Source organism: Anopheles moucheti, chromosome 3 (genome assembly GCF_943734755.1).
Source record: "Anopheles moucheti chromosome 3, idAnoMoucSN_F20_07, whole genome shotgun sequence".
NCBI classification, from domain to species: Eukaryota; Metazoa; Arthropoda; class Insecta; order Diptera; family Culicidae; genus Anopheles; species Anopheles moucheti.
In genome coordinates this window covers 59,506,990-59,527,010 of record NC_069141.1, presented here as the reverse complement: position 1 = coordinate 59,527,010, position 20,021 = coordinate 59,506,990, and the positions used below count along the sequence as shown (strand labels likewise).

At 40.2% G+C, this 20,021-nt stretch overlaps 2 protein-coding genes across 2 annotated transcripts in view; one reads left to right on the top strand and one right to left on the bottom strand.

The window, feature by feature from the left end:
* Positions 1 to 2,661: 2,661 nt before the first annotated feature.
* The window catches only part of LOC128300366 (uncharacterized), a 29,673-nt gene continuing 12,313 nt past the window's right edge, over positions 2,662 to 20,021 (bottom strand). Inside the window, exons 2-9 of the mRNA XM_053036393.1 lie at positions 12,511 to 12,634; positions 9,022 to 9,107; positions 8,781 to 8,876; positions 8,370 to 8,432; positions 6,810 to 6,893; positions 4,713 to 4,854; positions 4,407 to 4,601; positions 2,662 to 2,780 (exon numbers count right to left, since the gene is read on the bottom strand). Coding sequence (XP_052892353.1) covers positions 2,662 to 2,780; positions 4,407 to 4,601; positions 4,713 to 4,854; positions 6,810 to 6,893; positions 8,370 to 8,432; positions 8,781 to 8,876; positions 9,022 to 9,107; positions 12,511 to 12,634 — 909 coding nt within the window. The remainder of the gene's footprint in view (positions 2,781 to 4,406; positions 4,602 to 4,712; positions 4,855 to 6,809; positions 6,894 to 8,369; positions 8,433 to 8,780; positions 8,877 to 9,021; positions 9,108 to 12,510; positions 12,635 to 20,021) is intronic.
* On the top strand, positions 15,486 to 17,092 carry LOC128300365 (serine protease SP24D-like). The gene is made up of 3 exons (XM_053036392.1): positions 15,486 to 15,847; positions 15,910 to 16,282; positions 16,362 to 17,092. Exons 1-3 carry the CDS (start codon positions 15,501 to 15,503, stop codon positions 16,509 to 16,511), a joined length of 870 nt encoding a protein of 289 aa, XP_052892352.1. The 5' UTR covers positions 15,486 to 15,500; the 3' UTR covers positions 16,512 to 17,092.

The window sequence follows — 20,021 nt, the reverse complement described above, 5'->3', positions numbered from 1 at the left end:
CGGGTGTCGGATTATCCGTGCTACTCGGAAATGACAGATGAAATGACAGATGAATGACAGCGATTTGACGTAATAACTGCAAAACTGGGGAAGGCAAAATTTGGATGCAATGGAAAATGATGCATTTTTGCAACACTTGCATTTCAAGGTCAACTTAACAGTAAATTCACCCACTATTAATAATGCTCTATTATTTATCGACAAAAGAAGACATACTTATTAACCGTGCTATCCGCTTATTCGGCGCTTATTCCCAAAAACGCACGGATAATCGGCGTTCCACTGTAAATGTATTTGATGTTCGCGGTAAGATGTTCGTAATGAAACTGCACACTATTTTGATGCAATGTTCACCATATCCTATGCTGCCAGCTTTAGCAATTATTCTAACTGTATGTGGCCGCCATTCGAATTAATAGTCCCGTTCTATGTTTCACCTTTTCGAGTACGGTTTTTAATTTGCTAAGATTGCGTCCGCTTCCCGTACACAGGGAAGGCCACCATTCGTACCAAGCACAGAGCGTACGACAACCACAAAACGACTGCTGCATTGATTCATTATAAAATAATTGCATTTTTAGCTCCGGTTCACGCTGATTGCGCGATTACAATTAACCTCGATCGGGGCATCAAACCATGCCAATGGTCCGGTCTCCAAGGTGTGTGCGTTCTAGTCTTGCGTAAGAGCGAAGCTCTTGAAAGCCACCGTTCGAGCCAGCGAGCCCAAGGGGATATTCGGTCGAATGGTAATTCGATCCATCCGCAGCCGACCATCCCGGTTCCACATCACATCGTTGTTGCAAGCGGAGAAGAAAATGTAAAATACTGTTACAGAAGCACCAACTTCAACCCATAGGTAGTCGGTAAGATGGCGGTCACAAAAAAAAACCTCCTCCACCAGTGGTAAGAATTGTCTCGAACTGAATACAAAACATCAACGAGCTTTCCGTGCACTAATTAATTGCTTCTTCCCTACCGTTCTGCCCAGGCGCTGCTCATCTGAGGAAGTGTCATTTATCCTACGACTAGCGACATTTCCCGCGCGTCCAGGTATTAACAGCCGCGCAAGTTCGTTGATCATCGTAGCTGAGCGGCAGCAGTTTGGATGGGCCGCGAGTATCACTACCACCCGGTGTCTAAGGGCCTGCGAAGAGCACATTGTGCGGCCTTTTTTGCCCCTTTATTTCCAGCGGCGAAGTGCGGCCACTTGAGAAATAATTTGCGCTCATTTTGCATACATTCAGGGGTGGGAGGGCAGCGACGACACCAGTAGTAGACAAGGTAGTAAGCAGCGTTCTTTTAAGAAAAGGGGCTTAAGTTTGCAGATTTCATTTACATCCCTGTTGATGGGTGGGCAATGGAGGGCGAACCCTTGTAGGAAAGAGTGAGAGAGCGTACAGAACCAGGTGACAGACACCCGTCGTTTCCGGCGATAATGAAGTGGGTTGGGTTCGGTGCGATGTTGCATGGAGTGTTCCGTGGGCACAAAAGAAAAGAGCATTTAAAAGGCCGCCAGTTTTCGCTGATTCATCCATGCTTTCGCTAACGAACGGCGTGTAACGCAAGAGACCGCCGCCTGATTAAGTGGTGTTGCGAAATCTGGTCGATCTGCTGGGGGACCAAGGTACGTACGTAAATTATGGTCGAGTTCCGTTTCCGAGGTTTTGTCACATGTTGGCAAATGTTGTGAAGAAAATGGTAAGGGACATATTATTGATGAGACAACAACACCCTCGAACAAGAAAGCTTTCAAAGTCATTTCGATGTGGTGGATCGTTTTGTTTTGCACTTTTCACCCTGTCCAAATGATTTACGTTGGTTTAGCTTTCGAGATGGGGAAGCGAAAGAAATATTCGCTTGCAAAACAAAATGGCAACGGTTCGAAAAAATAAGCAACAAAAATTCACAACCTTTTCATTCTGTAAATGAGTGCGGAGACACTTTTTTTTGGTGGGTGCTTTTGAAGATGGTGATGAAATTCTCGACACAAACCGCAAAGTGAACCGTCGATCGTGTTCTGTAGCGTGTTCGAGTTAATGGCCGAAATTGTACCGAAGGCTATTTTGTCCTTTTGTTTTCCTTGTCCCGTGTGTCTGTGTGTGTGCTTATTACAACGATGCGGAATGTTGTTGTGTGGTCATTGATTTTTGTTTTTAACGATTTCAACGGGTCCTTCCCCGTGTTAATGATGCTCTTGCCAACGATGGCGCCATTGCCGGTTGCGGTCATTGACAGTCGGTGCTAAAAGGGAAATGAGCCTCCACGGTTTGGATCGTTCACACACCAAAAACACCCATTGACTGGCTTGCAAACTGGCTGGCCGTCTTGAAAAGGCGGAAGTCGAGTCGTAAAAGTTCCTCTCTATGATGTCCTCGGCATTCTTGCACCCCAAGCCACACCAGCATAGCTATATATCGAGCACATGAAACTAGATTGGGCGGTGGTCATTTTCCAATTTCTAAGAATGGTTTTTTTCTTTTTTTGTGTTACTTTTTCAAATGAGCCCTTCGTTGTGGGCTTCCGTGTGCGGCGATTGACATTCTACCGGCGTGTACAATTTCTTGCCGCTTTGATTACTGCCACAAGTCTTTCGATTCTGGGTTTTGTGTTGTGTCTCAAAAAAGTGTGTGTGTTTTGGGTTTTTTTTTGTTCGAAACATGGTTAGTGTTCTGCCTGGTGGTGCTGATTCTCATGCATGGTGGAGCCTTTGATGCTGGGATACAGTTGATTCACGTTCGTCAGTTTCTGCTCGTGCCAGGAAAGCTTATCCTCGCTGTATTCTGTAATTAAGCAAGCGTTATAGTGGAAAGTTAAAGCTTGAAGATCTTCTCTGTATAGTACAATAAGGATTAAGGATGAGGAGAAAACAATAACGATGATTATGGGATATCGTCTTGAAATAGATAAATAGATCTTGGTAAATGGTTGTGTAAATGTTTCATGGATAATAATTTGCAATCGATCTTAATTATTGAGCGCTGTTGACAACTTGTTCGAATGTAAACTGACGTTTCGTCAAAGTTTAATTTTTAAGTACAAGTAGCTCAGCTTGAGACATACGAAAAGAACAAACACATGTCAATCATAGCCAGGTCCTTCATCAAATTCCATAAAAAGTACCACGACAAACAGGATATACCGCAAAACCGTTTTGTTCTGAGTTTCTTTATAAATCCCTGCTAGAAACTGTGTATATCTTGAAAAGCTGTATAGAATTATTATTATATTGAAAGTTTAGCAAGATTTTGCATTTTCATAGAGCAACGTAAAATGCTTTAAACAGTGTCTTGTTTCTCTTGTATGCCTAAAGGTGACTAAAAGAGTGTTTTGTTATTTTAAATCGCTGTTTTTCAAACCTTCCGGCGCAAATTAGTATTAAGAAGCTCTTGCGTTTCAAATTATTTTTGACAGTAAAATAGATAAAAGTAGCCTTGTGGAAGATGTGGACACAAGACCAGTTTCATATTTCAACAAATTTTAATATAATTAGGCTTGACGTTCGCGGAAAATGAGCTTAAAGTTCGCTTGATCAAGTGCCAGTGATATTAAACAAACTCAACGTAGATCGTAAAGGTGTTCTATAAGATCAAAATTCAAATCAATCCTCGGATTATTCCAAGCTATTTTGTACTGTCTATACTAAGATATACACAATTGCAAAGTAAGCATTGTCTCGCTCAATGATCGATGTTCGATCGAACTCTGATAAATCACCTTTATACGATAAATCGATGCATGGGCTACCACCCGTTCAACCAACGTTATCTACTTCTGTGCATAGTATCTGGGGCAACAGGGCCCAGGTCTGCTTTATATCGACTACTAAGAACAATCAACGATCCGTCGCTAGTAAACAGGCTTCCATTTGCTGTTTAATACACTGAACGGTACTAACGCCCTGCTCAAAATCATAATTCGGTTATCCTTTTCGTCGTAAGCGTCCTTTTCGTTGTGTAAGTTTTAGTTGTAACAAAAACATTAAACACCCAGGATTTGTTCTGGTCGAATCCTTCGCCTGGTCTGCATTCTTGAAGGACCGATCATAGAGCATTAAATGGCTCGGTCTTCGTAGCTGTCCCATAACTATTCACCGGGCGTTCTGAGGAATACTACTCAACTTTTAATCGACCATGCTTGTGTAATATGTGTAAGCTCCTTTAATCCGGATAACAGATGTTGTAAAAGAAGATAAAAACTAAAACTCTCACCAGTAACCAACCAGATCGACATATCGCATCGCATGTCAATGATCGTTGCGGGTACTCTTTCATTAAAAACTCATCATCTCTTTATCGGGGAACGAGCAAACATTTCCTTGTTTAATTGTGGTTCCTTGGTTCCTTGGCCACACATAAACCCAAAAATCCCAAACCCAACACACAGCAGTACTGCCCGCAAACACTTACCGGGTAGTGCCTCAATCGACACCATCATGTGACCGTTCGGTTTGGTACCGTCTTTGATGATATTCTCCGGATGAATGATCCCCGTACAGCAACCCTTCGGCTTATCGCCGGCCGAAAACTTGACGTGCTTCTTTAGCAGCGAGCTTCGGGGTGGACGTACCGTGGGCAATGCTCTCAGCGGGGACGATGCTACACCTGTGAAAGGGATAGCGGACGAGCAGGACCAACAAAAAAAAAAGAAAAAAGCCATACACCGTTAGGACGCTCGACCGAACCGTACCGGTGAGTGGGCGGGTTTTAGCATACTTCCCACGAACGTTCCATTGATCTGCGTTTCCTCCGGGATGAGGGTGCAGTTGGAGTGTGGACAGATCACCGGGCTGAGCGTTGTCGTTTTGGCCTGCGGTAGACAGGTGGGCGCCGGCGGACTGTACTGGATGTTGGAGGGCTTCAAGAGTGTGTGTGTTGGTGCATTGAGGATGGGCCATGGAAGCGGAAGCGTAAGAGCGAATGAAAATCAGATGAAAGAGTTGTGTACGATTTGATTGTAAAAAAAGGAAAGCTTTGCAGCAAAAAAAAACCGCCTCCAACGCACAGATTACGAAAGGTTGTTTTGGGATGCTAAAAAGGGCTATCTAGGCCGAATTTCTAGACGTTGCTGGAGGTCCCGGAGCGAGACAATTCGTTTCTGCTGAACACATTTATGCTAATCATAGTTTCTCGCTTGGTTGACTTGGTGGGAGTTGGTGGAAATCAATTAAAATATTATTCGCCAGGACGCTTATCTAAGCTGAATCTCGGACAGCAGAGGAATTTGAAATTAGAAGCGACATTGTACATTACTATTTGACTAATTTTGTGTTAAAACGATGTAATTCGGGAAAGTTGATGGTGTTTTTTCAGGAATCTAACATCTAACAGCCATTTTATATATAAATATAAATTGAATTGAATTGGATATAAATTGAATTTTAAAAATTAGAATCGATAATTTAAAATTAATTCCAAAGATGAAGTATTTTAATTTTAACTATTTAAATAACAATTTGATTCACTGAAATTCACTCACACTTGGTTCTAGCTTTTTGAAATTCGGTAGTGCTTAGTCTAGCTCCAGTGGGAGAGGAAATACAATTTAGAATCTTCCAATTCAATTATGAACGAAACAGATACTTAACATCTTCATCCAAATTGCTAACGTCATTTGGCCTCTCATTAAATATATCCCAGCATTGGTAATATGAGCCTTGCTTTATTGTTTGATCCGCTAAAAAGATTACACCGTTTGACGTTTAATTTGTCACCGTCAATCAAACGATAGGCGCTGAAAAAAAGCATTTCCACGTTCCCGTTTTGATATTATAATCGCGCCAAAAATCTCACTACTCTCTGTGTACATTGACTCCCACAGTGAGTGGCGCTGACACTGGCCGGTGTGAGTGGAAAAGAAATGTGCGATTTCTTTTGCTGTTGCTCTCTAAAGCCTCATCAGGCCAATTTGGGATTTTCCATGGGGATAAATCATTCATGGGAAAGGCATCGGTAGGGAGAGAGAAAAAAAAAACAACAACAAGGGAATGTTCCAAGTTGCCGCTTTTCCATCACACACCGGTAAGGAAAAATCGGAACTCATTCCGGTCGGTAAAATTAAAGCCGTCGTCGTTCGGTACTGAAAACCTCAGAATTTATTTGTTCGCATTATGATTAATGGGTTTGAACATTTCGGTTCGGTTGTTGGGATCGTCGGTGTTACTGCGGAAGTTATGAATTATTGGTTGGCCGCCACCGACTATGGTTGGCATGAGAACCGAGGACAATTCGAAGGCCGGAAGTTGTGCAGGGGTGGTGAAGGTAGGTAGTTGCAGTTTTCGGGAAAGGTGTGTTTGGGGTTAGTGAAACAAACTAAGCAGGAAAAACATGGGAACGTGTTGTACAAAATTTAATCTTGACAAACGTTTCCATTTCGACTGGTAAGATTTACGCGGACGCGGTGTAAATAAAGTTAACTGGTTAGGAAAAATCCTTCACTAGTGTCGGGCACTAACCCCGGTGTTATTTTGGATCGATTTTGTCTGGTTTTCTTTAAGCAGATGGTTCGTTTAGTTAGCTTTTTAGCGCTTTTTCCGTATATTCGATCAAATAAACTTGCTAGGTATTGGTGACGTTTCTCAGAATCAATACACAGCCGTTAACCGGTAAAGATGTCAAATCGATGTCAAACGGAATAATTAAGTGCTCGTGGGAATGATAGTCCTTGCGCCGGTTCGTTTCGAAATGTAATTAACTGACTCGTTTCAGATCGACGGATAGCATCCGATAGCAATCGTACAAGATTTTCGCCCTTACCCCAGTTTCCATCCGGAAAGGGATTTAGTGGAAAAGGCAGCAATGGGAGATACTTACGCAAGTGTACGAATCGTCATCGGCCTGTCCGCGGCCTGCTTTATACTCCTGGTACTGCGATATCACGCACAGCAAACAGTAAATCTGGAAAACACGGAACATAACGCGGGAACGCGGTAGCATGAGAAGTTTTGTAACGGACATGCGGATGCAGTAAATGGGATCTGTGAATAGATTAGTGCGTTAAAGGCTTGTGGCAGTTGTTTATGTCGGTACAGTTTTACTGGACCCGGCAGTACTGTGGGAAAGAAATTAGCATTTGTGAACAGCAATCATGCTACGGTTAGCATGTTTCGCTCCTCCCCCACGGGAAGAGAATGAAGAAGCTGAAGATCATCGGGTTTGGATTGGGGTTTTACCATTCGGTAGCGATTTTCTGTTGCCAATAGCAGCAATTACCCAATTTTCGATATGCTTTGAACTGCTCCTGACGCTAATGAACTATTTATGAAATTTAATTATTATTTTAACTTCATTTAACATGACGTTTAACTATCTGGTTTAAGCTGGTAGTTTTCTCCATTACTGTATTGGTTCTGACTACCAACGATACCCTAGTGGTCCAACTATCTCTTTAGCTTAATTAAGGTTATAATTATTTTGCTTTGGTTGTTTAATTTACAAATATGCCTGACATTATGACATATGACATTTTGACAATTTTCAACCATATATTGGCTGAGGAGAGTACAAATTTCCTTGCTTGTCTTGCCTTATCCCGGGCATGTTCGGTAGTGTTGGTATAAATTCATAGGACAAATAAAATTACAAAATTTATGAATTTGAGTAAAACACGTTACAAGTTTTAAAACATTTCCGTATAGTTTTTGTTATACGTGCTAGTAACTTATTTAAATAAAGAAAACATAAACCTATGGAAACGCCCAGTATCTGACGACTTAGGAAAAAAGTTTACTGAAAAAAAAACTTAGCTAAAGTATTCTGTGTTTTTATTTTTTCTTCTATATAATATTGTTTTATTGTTGAGTGTATGATATTGTTTAAAATGTTTATCAAACTGCAAAATGCCCTGGTAAAGATAGTAAACAGGATAGCAATCAATGGAGGCGCCTGGTACTTGACGTCTAAATGAAAAAAATCTGCTGAAAAATTCCATCAATGATGACGCTCTTTTCCTTATTGGATTACAATATTTAAGCGTATTATATTGATTGCGATGTTTACTACATATTAAAATACACTGGCAAAAATTGTAAACTGTAGCGGCGCAGATTAATGGATATTTTAATGAAAAACTCGGTCAGCAATTTTTTAGGCAGCTGTAGTCGATATATCATGAATCGTTAACTAATATAATTTTATGAAAAGGATTTAAAACAACTTAAACTTAAAACAACGACACTACGGCAAGGCGCTACCGTAAATAAATAGAAGACTTTTAGTAACGTCAAATATCTCCTCGCAATCATTTCATAATTTTCACAACACAAACACCACCAGTCTCCAGCATTATTATTATTTATATGTTTTTTTTTTCAGGCAAATGATCGATTAAAGAATAAATTAATTTATGATCTGACGATATATTCGCATACTTACATTAAGACACATGATGAAAAAATCTATGGTAAACAGCATTGCCGTTAATGGTTCAAATTTAAGCTGCAATATAGACAAGACAAAATATTAGAATAACGAATAAATCAATTTTAGTAATAATCATCTCTAATTTTTCGGTATTATCAGAGAACATTTATCATCAATTTCTTGAAACGGTTAAAGTCTTTTTTCTGTAGTTAGTTCTATAGGAAATAAAGGTATCTCGTTTGTAAAGTAATTGCATTATTTTTAACAACTTCTGACAGTAATTCGATCAGCTTGTGTCACTCAATAGTGCACATGAAAACGGTCGTTCGTCAATTAGTAAGGTCGATTGACGGCGTTTCCTGCTGTATTACAAGATATATTTTTTATTGCTCATTAATGTAATGAAAACACCCTTTACCGTACCGTTTCTATGGCAATAAGATAGACGAAATGTGCACACTCCACCAACAGATCCGCTATCATGACCCCAATCCATGGCAACAGAAGGCCACGGTTGTTCTGCGAAAAGAGAGCGTAATAGAAAAACATGGTTAAAAACAATCCGTTTAAAGGTTAGGCAGCAGAACAGAACGAACCGAATGTTTGCAAACGAAACATAAAACATAAAATGGCAATGGGAAAAGGTGTGCTTGTTGATTCGTACCATTTTTAATCCGATTAAAACGAGCACAGACGAAAACACTCCCAGGGTGGCGAAGACGAGCAGCAGCACATTAAATTTGACCGTCACTGGAACGAGAGATTATTTAAAAAAAGGCTTATAAAGAAGGGACAAAGTGTAAAATTATTCTAAAATCTTTAATATTATATTTATTGAAAACAATGTTGCGACAGAGCACCGAAACGAAGACAAACGAAAGAACATTAATACATAACACAAGACGGCATAAAGCGACCGTATCGCTGAGTAGCATTAATCATCTATCCTTGGAAAAGGTAATAAAAGTGTTTTGGTAAGCTTCCGAAAGGCGCTTCTTCCGGATATTGGACAACGGATGAAAGAGTAAACATACCAGCAACAGTAGAGCAAAGTTTGTGAAAATGGCTGCCTTCGAGGAATTTGGACTGGAAAAATGCTTTTGTTTGAATAGTTGCCGATCGATGGGTTTTCTTTGAAAAATAAAAATCAAATAAACGAAACGAAAACTCGGAAAACCTATCTACCACATTCAACAGGCTGCAACTTTTATTTACCATTCTCGCGTTGGGTGTTTCCATTTTTATTCGTGGCAATGCTTTGTCTGAAAGGGCTGAGTGTGTGGAATTTACTCTCTGCTGGAGAAGACTCGTTGTCATGCCTTGCTCAATCAACTTCAATAATTACAATAAGCTTTACCGTCACGCTTCGATGCGCTTTATTTACTTTTACTGTTTGCAATGGTTTAATCCAAACGTTAACATTGATGATTGCAACATTACGTTGTGCTTACGCCTATCATCGAACTGGGAACTGTATCGTGTCAAATTGAATACGCAAAAAAACGGGACCAAAGTGGATTTACTGGGTGCTGCTTCATTATGAATATTTCAAACCATACGTGTTAACATTGTTTGTAAGCCCTGGGAGGAATATTTGTTGCTGTTTGTCTGAACATATCAATCAGTTGATTGCAGTTTTGAATGCTTTGTTGCAGATGCAGATTGAAGCGTTGCAAGGTACGAAAATTCATTACTCAATTTTTATATCAGGCAATTGCCGAGAATAGCATTTTTACTGCTGGTAAAAGTTTTCTGCCGGCTTCCTTCATGTGAAAGGAAATGATCTGTATCATTCTTTTATATCGAGCGGCACAATTACAACCACGTTGTACGCTCGGAAACCTGTCATGTAACTGCATTAATTATGCAATGGTAATTATCCGTTTGAAGATGAAGCCTCTCGATTGTAAATGGTTCGTACCATGGAACAAGCATCCTGCCATGCCGAATGGGAAACGTGCTGTGTGTTGATTTTTGATGCGATGCAAAAGGATTTGGGAGCAGTGGTAGTAATAAAAGAAAAAATAAGGATGATTGGAAAATTAACAAGGTGCTGTTGGGTGTCTCCACTTTTCCCGCTGTAAGGACATCCCCTTTTCAAACAGACGGTTCAGGGTGACAGACAGTCCCTGTGGGTGTGGAGCTGTTGCAAATGCATTTTCCATGAGCTAATTGGCGATTCAATTTGAGGAAGTATCACAGCGTTTGGTGTTGCTGGGAATGTGGTTGTTTTTATTCATAAGTCATAGATTGACTGCAATTCTTGAGGTTTATTTTTGTAACAATTTTTTGAGAGGGATGGGAATGGACCCATTGACAGGCATGACGATGTTTGAGATAGACGTGATTGGAAGGATGAAATATGTGAAGATTCGATAGCGATAAAAGATTTATATTAACTGAAAAATTTATTGATCGCAATTGTACGATCGATCGTTTTGCTTATAACTGGAAAAAGGTGAAAAACTAAATCAAAGTATTGTTCTTCGAAGTTATTGCGTTATTGATTTACACATTTTTATACAAAAGTTTTATACAACACTTTCGAATCTATTGAACTTCATTCTTGATTTAAAGTCTTTGTAATCAAAACAACAAAAACGTCTAATGCCATTCTTGTAGAATGAATCTATTCGTCCGATCGGACAATGTTGTCAAAAATTATATAAAAGATAATGACAGTTATGGTGCAGCCAGACGAAATCCACGACAATCGAAGCTGTCTCCGAGGGACAAACGACATAAAATAAATTTTGCCAACTACTCCACTTCACTCACGCAGATAAAACCATCTCTTGGCTTGCCAGTAGCACTATTTTAATGGTCAGTTAGAATATTATTTGTTCTAAAATAAGCTGCGCCTCAAAGTTAACTAACTAACCCAGATAACTTTGAGTTAATTTTACGAATTAAAGGCCCTATATTCTTTTCTACAGGAAATTATTATGTACGATCGCTTATGATACGGATGGGTTTTTGATCAGCAGGAATGCTAAATTTAGCTAAGAAAGAACCCCTTCATATATTGACTTGATTAAGAGCTGTTTAGTGCCATTTATATTAAAATTATTGTAAAAAGCTTGTCGTCCAACAAGATAACGCCAGGCCTGATACAGGCCTCAAAATACGAAGTGTAATATATGAAAATAGATCTATTGTCTGAAGAATATATAAATATATAATTATAGAATTATATTAGAATTATATTGTTAATATATTATAGAATATAGAATTATATTGTAATATATTTAATTCTTAACTTAACTGTACATCTAATTTAACCTAAAGCAAACCTTAAAAACCTAATCAATTACAATAACTCTGAATAAAGAACTGTGTCGCACATAATTAAATACTAAAAACAGTTGGTTTATGTTGATGAGCTAAAAGCAGCTGCTTCAGAAGTTTGAAAGGAGTTAGAAAATGAAATAATGAAACATCACAAAATATTGGTTGAAGATGTAGAAAATGCGAAAAAAGTATAAAAATTACATTACATTGCATTAAATATAAAGAAAATAAAAAATACAGAATAGAAAATACATGGAAGAAAAATTAAATGTAAAAAAACTAATGAATTAAGAAATTAATGAATTACTAAAATAAAAAAAAATCATTAATTATTCAATAAGTCCACGTGCAGCCAAACAAACTTGGGGACCAAAATAATGTGTGTGTGTTTTTATTTTTAATACTTAGAGATAAATCTATGATAAAATATATAATTACGTCTGCCTTCATTATTAGTAATTATAGAAATTATAATAAAATAAAAATAAAAATAAAAATTATAATAAAATTAATTAAAACAGAACAAACTTATATTAACAGTAGACGGATTATTGCCGCTAAGAAGTACTGTTAAAGAAATAATGTAAACCTACACACGAATCCAGCCAAAGCTTATGACGCGGTAAAGTACACGCAAGCACAAAAATTCGGAATAGAACTAAAGAAATTTCCTTTTGATGAACTTTTTATCTAGCAACCTTACCGCATCACCAGTTTATTCAGACACATTTCTTTGCTTGTGTCGCTAAACAACCGTTACAAAAAAAAACAAAGAAATCTACTGGGCGAAATGAAGAAGCGAAAACAAAAAAATAGAACGCAGGGACGGGTAATCTCTCTCTGCATAACTTTGCATACGTACCGCCCGAGATGGTGTCCCGTTCCAGGAAGCTTTCCCCGATCGGTTTGTCGACCTCGCCCCGCAGGTACCGGCGTTCCTCGTGCAGAAACAGCGACATCGTTATGCAGGATATGCTGAAATAAATCTGCAAGTAAAATTCCAGGCAAAAAAAGCACACACACAAAATAAAACACGGCGCGTGAATTGAGTGTGGATGCAAACTTTTTTTTTTGTTTTGTTTCTGGTTCGGGTTTTTGCTTATGTATGAGGCTGAAAGAGTAGGGTGAATTTTTCAAATTTATTAATATCGCATATAAATAAATCAATTGAAATGTCACGACATAATGAAGGGTGGCCACAAAACCCCGCAGAAATGCAATTAGTTTATGAGAGAATTTTAATTGCCTGTTTATTCGCAATCCGTTTTGACGTAAGCATCAGTCGCTTGCTGCTGATCCCAATCCACCTTAATCAGTTTCAATGGAATGCTTTCTCCAAGAAAAAAAATTCTTCTCGAATAAAATTCCCTCTGCGGGGTGGAATCATTAGCATAAAGTCAAACGTTGCCACAGCCCAGTACCGCTGGTTTGTCTAATCATCTCCAATTACGAGGCTACGGAGGTCGAAAGAATGTGTAAGCCAAACAAGTATTTATTGGAAAAACGGAACTCGCCTGTGGCTTATCAATTTCGCTTTTCGGAAATATGAAGCACCTTGTGTATACAAAAATTTGTCTTCCCAAAATTAGCCATCATGTTTTGCCGGCACCGGGGTGGGGTTTTAAGCAACCAGAAGCTCCCAATAGACAATATTGAACAGCGTTGAAAGACAGCTTGATGCAACGGTGGAAAGTTTCACCTCCCTTTTCGGTCGCCCTATCGGTGTATTTATTAGCACAATTATTTTCGGGTTTATGGTTGCTGTGTTTTTTTTTGTTGGTATTTTTTGCTGTTGGTACATTTTATCAAAGCGGATTAGATGCGAAAAAGGTTTGCCTGTGGTGGGCGGCAGTGCCGAATTCTTCATACTTTCATTCCCGAGTGCTTCCGTTAAATCCCAAACATAATTAAACTTAATTTTTGCGCGTTTTCCGTTGGCCACCTTCGGTAACTTTGGCACGTGGAAAAGAATGTTTTCACGAAGTATGCTTTGCCTGTTCGGTTTTACAATCTACACTCGTAACTAAATATACCCCCACGGAGACCCGCACGTGTGTGTGTATGTGTGTGTATAGATTTTAATATCTTCCCAGAAAAAGCTTAACGTTCTGTGTTTGGTTTACGTTTTTTTTTGTTTGTTCCCACCGCCAAGAAGTTGTCAGGTAGCCGAAAGACAAACTGGAGCAACTAGATAAGCGTACCGGTGGCTCTTCGGTGGAAAGGCGTTAAGTCAAACAGAGCACAGCGTGACGTGCTTCGACCTTTCCGGTAATGGCACGGGCGATGGGTGACCCTCTTTGTTTATCCTGACCCTGCCGATGAGCGGGGGACCTTGCCATCCGGGGGGTTTATGATGAGTTCGTAGCCACTCTGTCCAAGGTTTAGGTCGTTGTGCTGGACGGAGAATATTTTTGCCTTAATTTCCCAATTATTCTTCAAGCCGATAGGCCGCTCGGTTCCAGATAGAGGACGGTAGCTTATCTTATCGGGACCATATCACACCTCATACGGGCGGGAGGTGGGGGAGGGTGGATGTTAAGGGGTTAAGTACAAGAGAGTATTGTCATCTGTGTAGCGCCCTATAGTTTCGGTATCTTATCGTTAGGCTTGCAAGTATTTGCATACCTTGCGAATGTCCAAACCGCACTATGGGCTCGAGCCGTGCTAGACGGAAGGCGCGCAGCGGCGTCGAGTGTAAGGTAAATAGTAACGTGAGTTTACAGTGTGCAAAAGTGAAATGAGACACGATCGGCGATTGATATCTGATAAATGCAATGGCGATGGCTCTTCAGATTACATTTTATCGTACAATTCCGTGTACCAAAGGTGGGTTGGGGGTTTGCCACACGGAGGGATGGGTTAGTTGATTGCAATTGCATGTTGCTAGGTCCGGTGTTGGCATGGGGGAAAAACCGAGCGGTTGCTATTTTTTTTGTAAAATTAATACATTAAGCTTTTCACTAACGCCAATTCCTAAAAATTAAATGGTTTGCATCATGTTTCTATAATTCTTTATGTAAAAAATTATATAATCTTGATAAGAAAATTAATTGATTTTTTATAGAAACTGATGACTTAAGTGGGATTTTATGATTGATCGCACGGATTTATTCGTTATTGAGTTAAAAATTAGTGACTTTACTATGATTGTCTAATGATTGGCTAATTATATATTAATTATTGTCGATTGTTGTTAATTATTGTACTTAGAGTAAAGCTCCTGGTAAAGTGATTTGGGACATTATCTCAAAGCTCGTGGGTAGAAAGGACTGAAGATTTGACTGGGCATACTTAGCAATTCACTTATGCCATTAAAAGACTGATTTAATGTTTTTTTTGTGCAGCACATCAAATCATAAGCTTATAATGCGAATAGATCCAAATAGACTGAATATAGCTTCTATATTCAGCTATTAAGAGAGCAGTTAGCATATTAATATTTTAACAGCGGGATTGGGCTACTTAAAACACGCAGCATCACATAAGCCATGAGACATAAGTTCATGGGCCATCGTCAACCTTGAGATTAGTTCTTTCTCCGCCTTTTCAATGAGCTTCCCTCTGCAATCTCTCTAAGGCGCACCATGAAACGGGTTGCTCATTCTGTCCACCAGTCACCCACCCGGTCAGCCCACTGTGCCAACCGGGCTTCCCAATACAATCTTGACGCGCCAAGACGCGTGTTGCAAGATAAAATGTTGGCCCGGTAGAGTGGCCCACCGGTTTCCGCTCGTACCGTTGCGACGGGAGAGCGAGAGATGGCATTGATGACTTGCGTCCACTCGACGGAAGACGCCCGATAAGTGCCACCCGAATGGTTGCTTCCGCTTAAATAAGCCTCCACCGCACGGGATGGAAATTAGTCTTCCGGTGGAACTGAACTGGGCTAACGAAAGTAATAAAAAAATGATCATCAACAGTAGTGCAAGGTGTGTGGTGACGGTGTTGCTAGCCTGTCTAGCTGTTGCGTCCGGGGTACGCTTTCACCTGAGTGAGCAGAATGACATTCTACCGAGCAGTTCTGTGCGACGACCGTTCTACGTGGGGGCTCGCATCGTGGGAGGATCGGTGGCGGCGGAAGGACAATTCCCGCATCAGGTCGCATTACTCCGATCGAACGCACTGACCTGTGGAGGATCGCTGATCGATAGTCGCTGGGTACTGACGGCGGCACACTGTGTTTATAATGGTGGAGCTCTGTAAGTGCGAATGATCTTGCCACTCTAGGGCATTCTTGTTACTAATAACCCCGTTCGAGCAGTGTTCCAGCATCGGCGATCGTAGTCTTAGCTGGCTCTGTTAGCCTGAGCAGTGGAGTACGACGTGCCGTGGCGAGAGTGATACCGCACGAACGGTACGGTAACTTCCAGAACGATGTGGCGCTTTTGCAGCTGCAGCAGTCACTGCCCAGTTCGACCTATATCCGACCAATCTCCTTGCGCACGACCAATGTGCCAGCGGGCAGCGAGATCGTTATCTCTGGCTGGGGCCGTATTTATCAAGGTGGTCCAACATCAACGCTGCTTCGATACAATCGCGCCACCGTAATTCCGGATCAACAGTGCCGTGCTGCTACCGGTATTTCGAGCGGACTCATCTGCTTTACCTCACCGGCTAACAATGGTGCCTGCAATGTAAGCCAATCCTTTCCTTCCGATCTCCCCAAGACGGAGTAGCGAACAACACAGGCTCATGTTTTCCTCTCACTCGCAGGGTGATTCTGGCGGTCCGGCCGTACTGAACAATCAGCTCGTCGGCGTTGCTAACTTTATCATCAACTACTGTGGGTCTAGCAGCCCCGACGGCTACGCGAAGGTGTCCGACTTTGTACCCTGGATTCAATCCACGATGCGCCGTTATTAGTCATGCCGCGGCGCGGTGCTGTGCTGTGATGATTTGCCAAAACGAGGCAGCGAGCGCGAGCGAGGGGCAAAAACAAATGTGATGGGAAAATATTTGTTCACTGACGTCTGTTTGCGAGTGTGGACCGGAAAATAATTGTAACGCATCGTTGTTTGCAAGCTGCACGCGCGTGGGCATGTTTGGTACAATCCCTTGCGTTGTTGGTAGCTTGGGTGATGTCTGACAATTTTAGAAAGAAACCATGTAAATAAATCGGGGAATGGAATTTTTTATTTGCGTAAAATAACGAAGACACAAGAATGCGAAGTCTTTGTCCATTCGAACTTTCGACTTGCGTGCTTATTAAGCGCTTAAAACAAATTAGCTAGGTAACACCTTCTGCGGTTCTTAAGATTTGTTCTTAGGTGAAAGTATTTGTTGATAAATAATTGTTTCGGTGCTTCGTTGTCATTTATTGGGAATTAATAATAACATTTGAACGACAATAAATATTGGCTTTGTATAAAAGTTCACAATAAAAACTTTAATAAGTACATTTAACATTTCATACGAATTATGACGCTTTTCTTAACGCAAAAATTTTAAGGGGAAACAATTTACTGAAATTAATTAAAATTAAAAGTGAAAATAATATTGTATTGTTCAATGTTACATTAATTTGATGATTTTCAATTGTCAGCTAAATATTCTTTTCTAACTGCCATATTTTCAAAAGAAGATTGATGTTAGAAAGTTGAGATAATTTTAGTAGGAAGTGTGATATAAAGTTACTTGTGACTTCATTAAAGTTATTCTTAAACTTTACCGCAATACTGTTAGCTGTTAACAAACTGTATAAATTGTTTCAGTTCCAACGCAAACTTCTTGATAAACTTGTTCCTGTCAACTTTGTCTTACAGTGATTTACAAGACTTAAGCTTATGGAGGTCGTCTCATGTTCTATCAAATCTAATCTGGTTCCATGCTCTCAGCAGTCTCGTGTGTAACACATGATATGTTTAGTTAATCATAATTACATGGTAAATCATAATTCAGATATGACCTGAAAGAAGAAGAAAACGAAAGGCCACCGTCGGGTATTCAACTCACTCTTTAAGGTTAAATATAAGCCTTTGTCGTTTTGGTGAGTTGAACAGAATTCTGCAAGCGTCATTTAGATTATTTGGAAAGAAAATTAGCCTTTATTTTAATTTTTATTTCTTTTTTACTGTTGGCGGTTTATTCTTATATATTCTTAGTCAGTGTTGAATAGCTATGTACATACTTTTAGCTTAGTGTTTATAAATTAAACAACATTAGAAGTATCTCGGCAAATATACTGAAATACAATCCTAACAAACACGGTGCGGCTAATCAAAAAGATAAATATAATGTATTTTAAGAAGAGTCGATTTTTTTCAAAAACTGCAGCCAAATCTACACTCCGAAGACGTCTAGCCCATTTACGCTTTGTTTATATTTACAAGAAGTCTTTTTAGGGCTCAACGATTAGCATCAAAAGCTTGCAGCCTGTGGTAGCTTTAGGCCATGCGGGTGGGGGAGTTTCTAACAATGCAAACAGATGTGTAACCGTACTTCCGAGAGATCGAGTACGGTTACTTCTGCCACAAGAGCAGTATAATAAGCTTACCAGCCAGCCGTGGTAACGCTTCATATCGTACCGCACAGTGTACTAACCGCTGCCACAAATCACCCTGCACAGCGAATGCGACTCGGTTCGGCGAAGAAAGCACGTTCACGCATGGAAAGATTAATTTTGCTTCGTTTGCCACGCTAGATATAATCAAGTTCACATAAACAAATGATAAACAGGCAAAGGCGAGCCTGTGGAGCAGCGAAACGAAAGAAAAGCATAAGCCACACTGAGAGTAGTGGGACCGATAAGGACCCTCCCGGAGTGAAAAGATGAATTTTGGAAGTCTCTGTGCGTCAGATAGAAGCGAAGGAAAGTTTATGTGTTGACTTCCTCGAGTAGTCTTTATTTATGGCACTTTCCTGCACCATCGCCCTTCACCCATTGCACGAAAGGAGATCTTTAATGTTATTGATTCTGACTTCACGATCAGAACCCGAGCCGGCGGACGCCTCTGCTCCGTGTGCTTTAAACATATCGACTTTGGCAGGCGAAAATTCGCACATCCTGATATCTACTTTTCCGTACCGTCGATTACTAAACATGCCGGTTTGTTTCGGTGATTGATGATGAATTATGTAACGATGATGAGTCTTGCGCCGTGGAGAAGCTTTACAAATTAAAGAAGAACTTTTGGGAAGCCCCCAAACCTAAATGCGGTTGAGTTGTGCCTTGCAGCAAAAAAAGGAATATGGCATCGATTTCCTGATTTCCACCAACGCACAGATTATATGGCACGTGGACCGATCATCGAATCGGGGCCGGTCAAACGATAATGGTGCTCAATGTGTGCATGTGCGCTGAGAATGATAGAGCATGGCAACTAACAAACAAACGAAAAATGCTCTCCTCCGGAAGAGCATGAAAATATCATCAAACACAATTTATTGCTTATGTTGTTATGCTTTACGGATCAGTGCACGAATGAATGAAACTGCCTTGCGCCTGTTTACTACTAGGACGGAGCGTTCATACATACAAGTGGTCCGGACCGGCCGGCATTGGGAAAAATCAACCCGGAACGGAACGGCCCGCCTGCTACTATTCGCAACACACACAGCACAGCTCAGGACATCAAACGGGCATGACTATCCAGCAGAACCTTGACTGACGCTACGCTAGGTCATGCGAGCAGTACACCGTACCGTTGGTGCTCATGGTGGCCATGGGTGGTTTCGTATGCAAAAACAGATGACCATTGGGTGCAGGTATGGGAAAAATGGTAGCCGCCAGGTCGAGCAGATGAGGTGGGAAGATTTACTTTTTTTTTGCTTGAATGATTGTTGACGCAGCTACTCAAATCAATTGGAAGATGATCTTGAGTTATCACCCAACGGATGGATGATAAAGTATCGTTTCGTTAAGCAGTGCTACTTCAGTGCCTTTTGTGAAGTGGGCTATTGGGAACATAATTTAAAGCCCGTAATATTCACAATAAAAAGGGCACGATTTAGTGTAAGCGAGATTTTATTAATATTACGAAATATGCAAATTTTGCTGTGGATGTTGTGAAATGATTAGGTGCAGGGCCACGAGAGTTGACAAAATGCTGACAAATTTGTCAAGTGACACAATCAACTGCAAAAAACCGTTCTACCGTTGCCGCGCACACAACTGTACTCTTTGACAAAGTAAATTGACAAGAATATCCATCTGATCGAAGCAGCCTTCGGCAGTTGTTACCAAAAAATAACTGATTTCATATTTTTATTTTTTGTGTAAATATTAACAGATTTGAGGAATAATGATAAAATATAAGTTATAGTTCATTCAAAAATCAAGCTTATGTACTTTAAATGCAAAATAAAATATAATTTTCCGATAAAAAATAATATTAACATAATGCTTTAATTAGCAAGCGGTGCAAAATTTTGTCA

What these genes read in the sequence shown, in the direction of transcription:
- LOC128300365 (XM_053036392.1), top strand. Translation starts at nt 15,501, where the DNA reads ATGGAAATTAGTCTTCCGGTGGAACTGAACTGGGCTAACGAAAGTAAT. An exon ending in GTTTATAATGGTGGAGCTCT is followed by an intron (nt 15,848 to 15,909) that starts GTAAGTGCGAAT and finishes CCGTTCGAGCAG; the next exon opens with TGTTCCAGCATCGGCGATCG. An exon ending in CTAACAATGGTGCCTGCAAT is followed by an intron (nt 16,283 to 16,361) that starts GTAAGCCAATCC and finishes TCTCACTCGCAG; the next exon opens with GGTGATTCTGGCGGTCCGGC.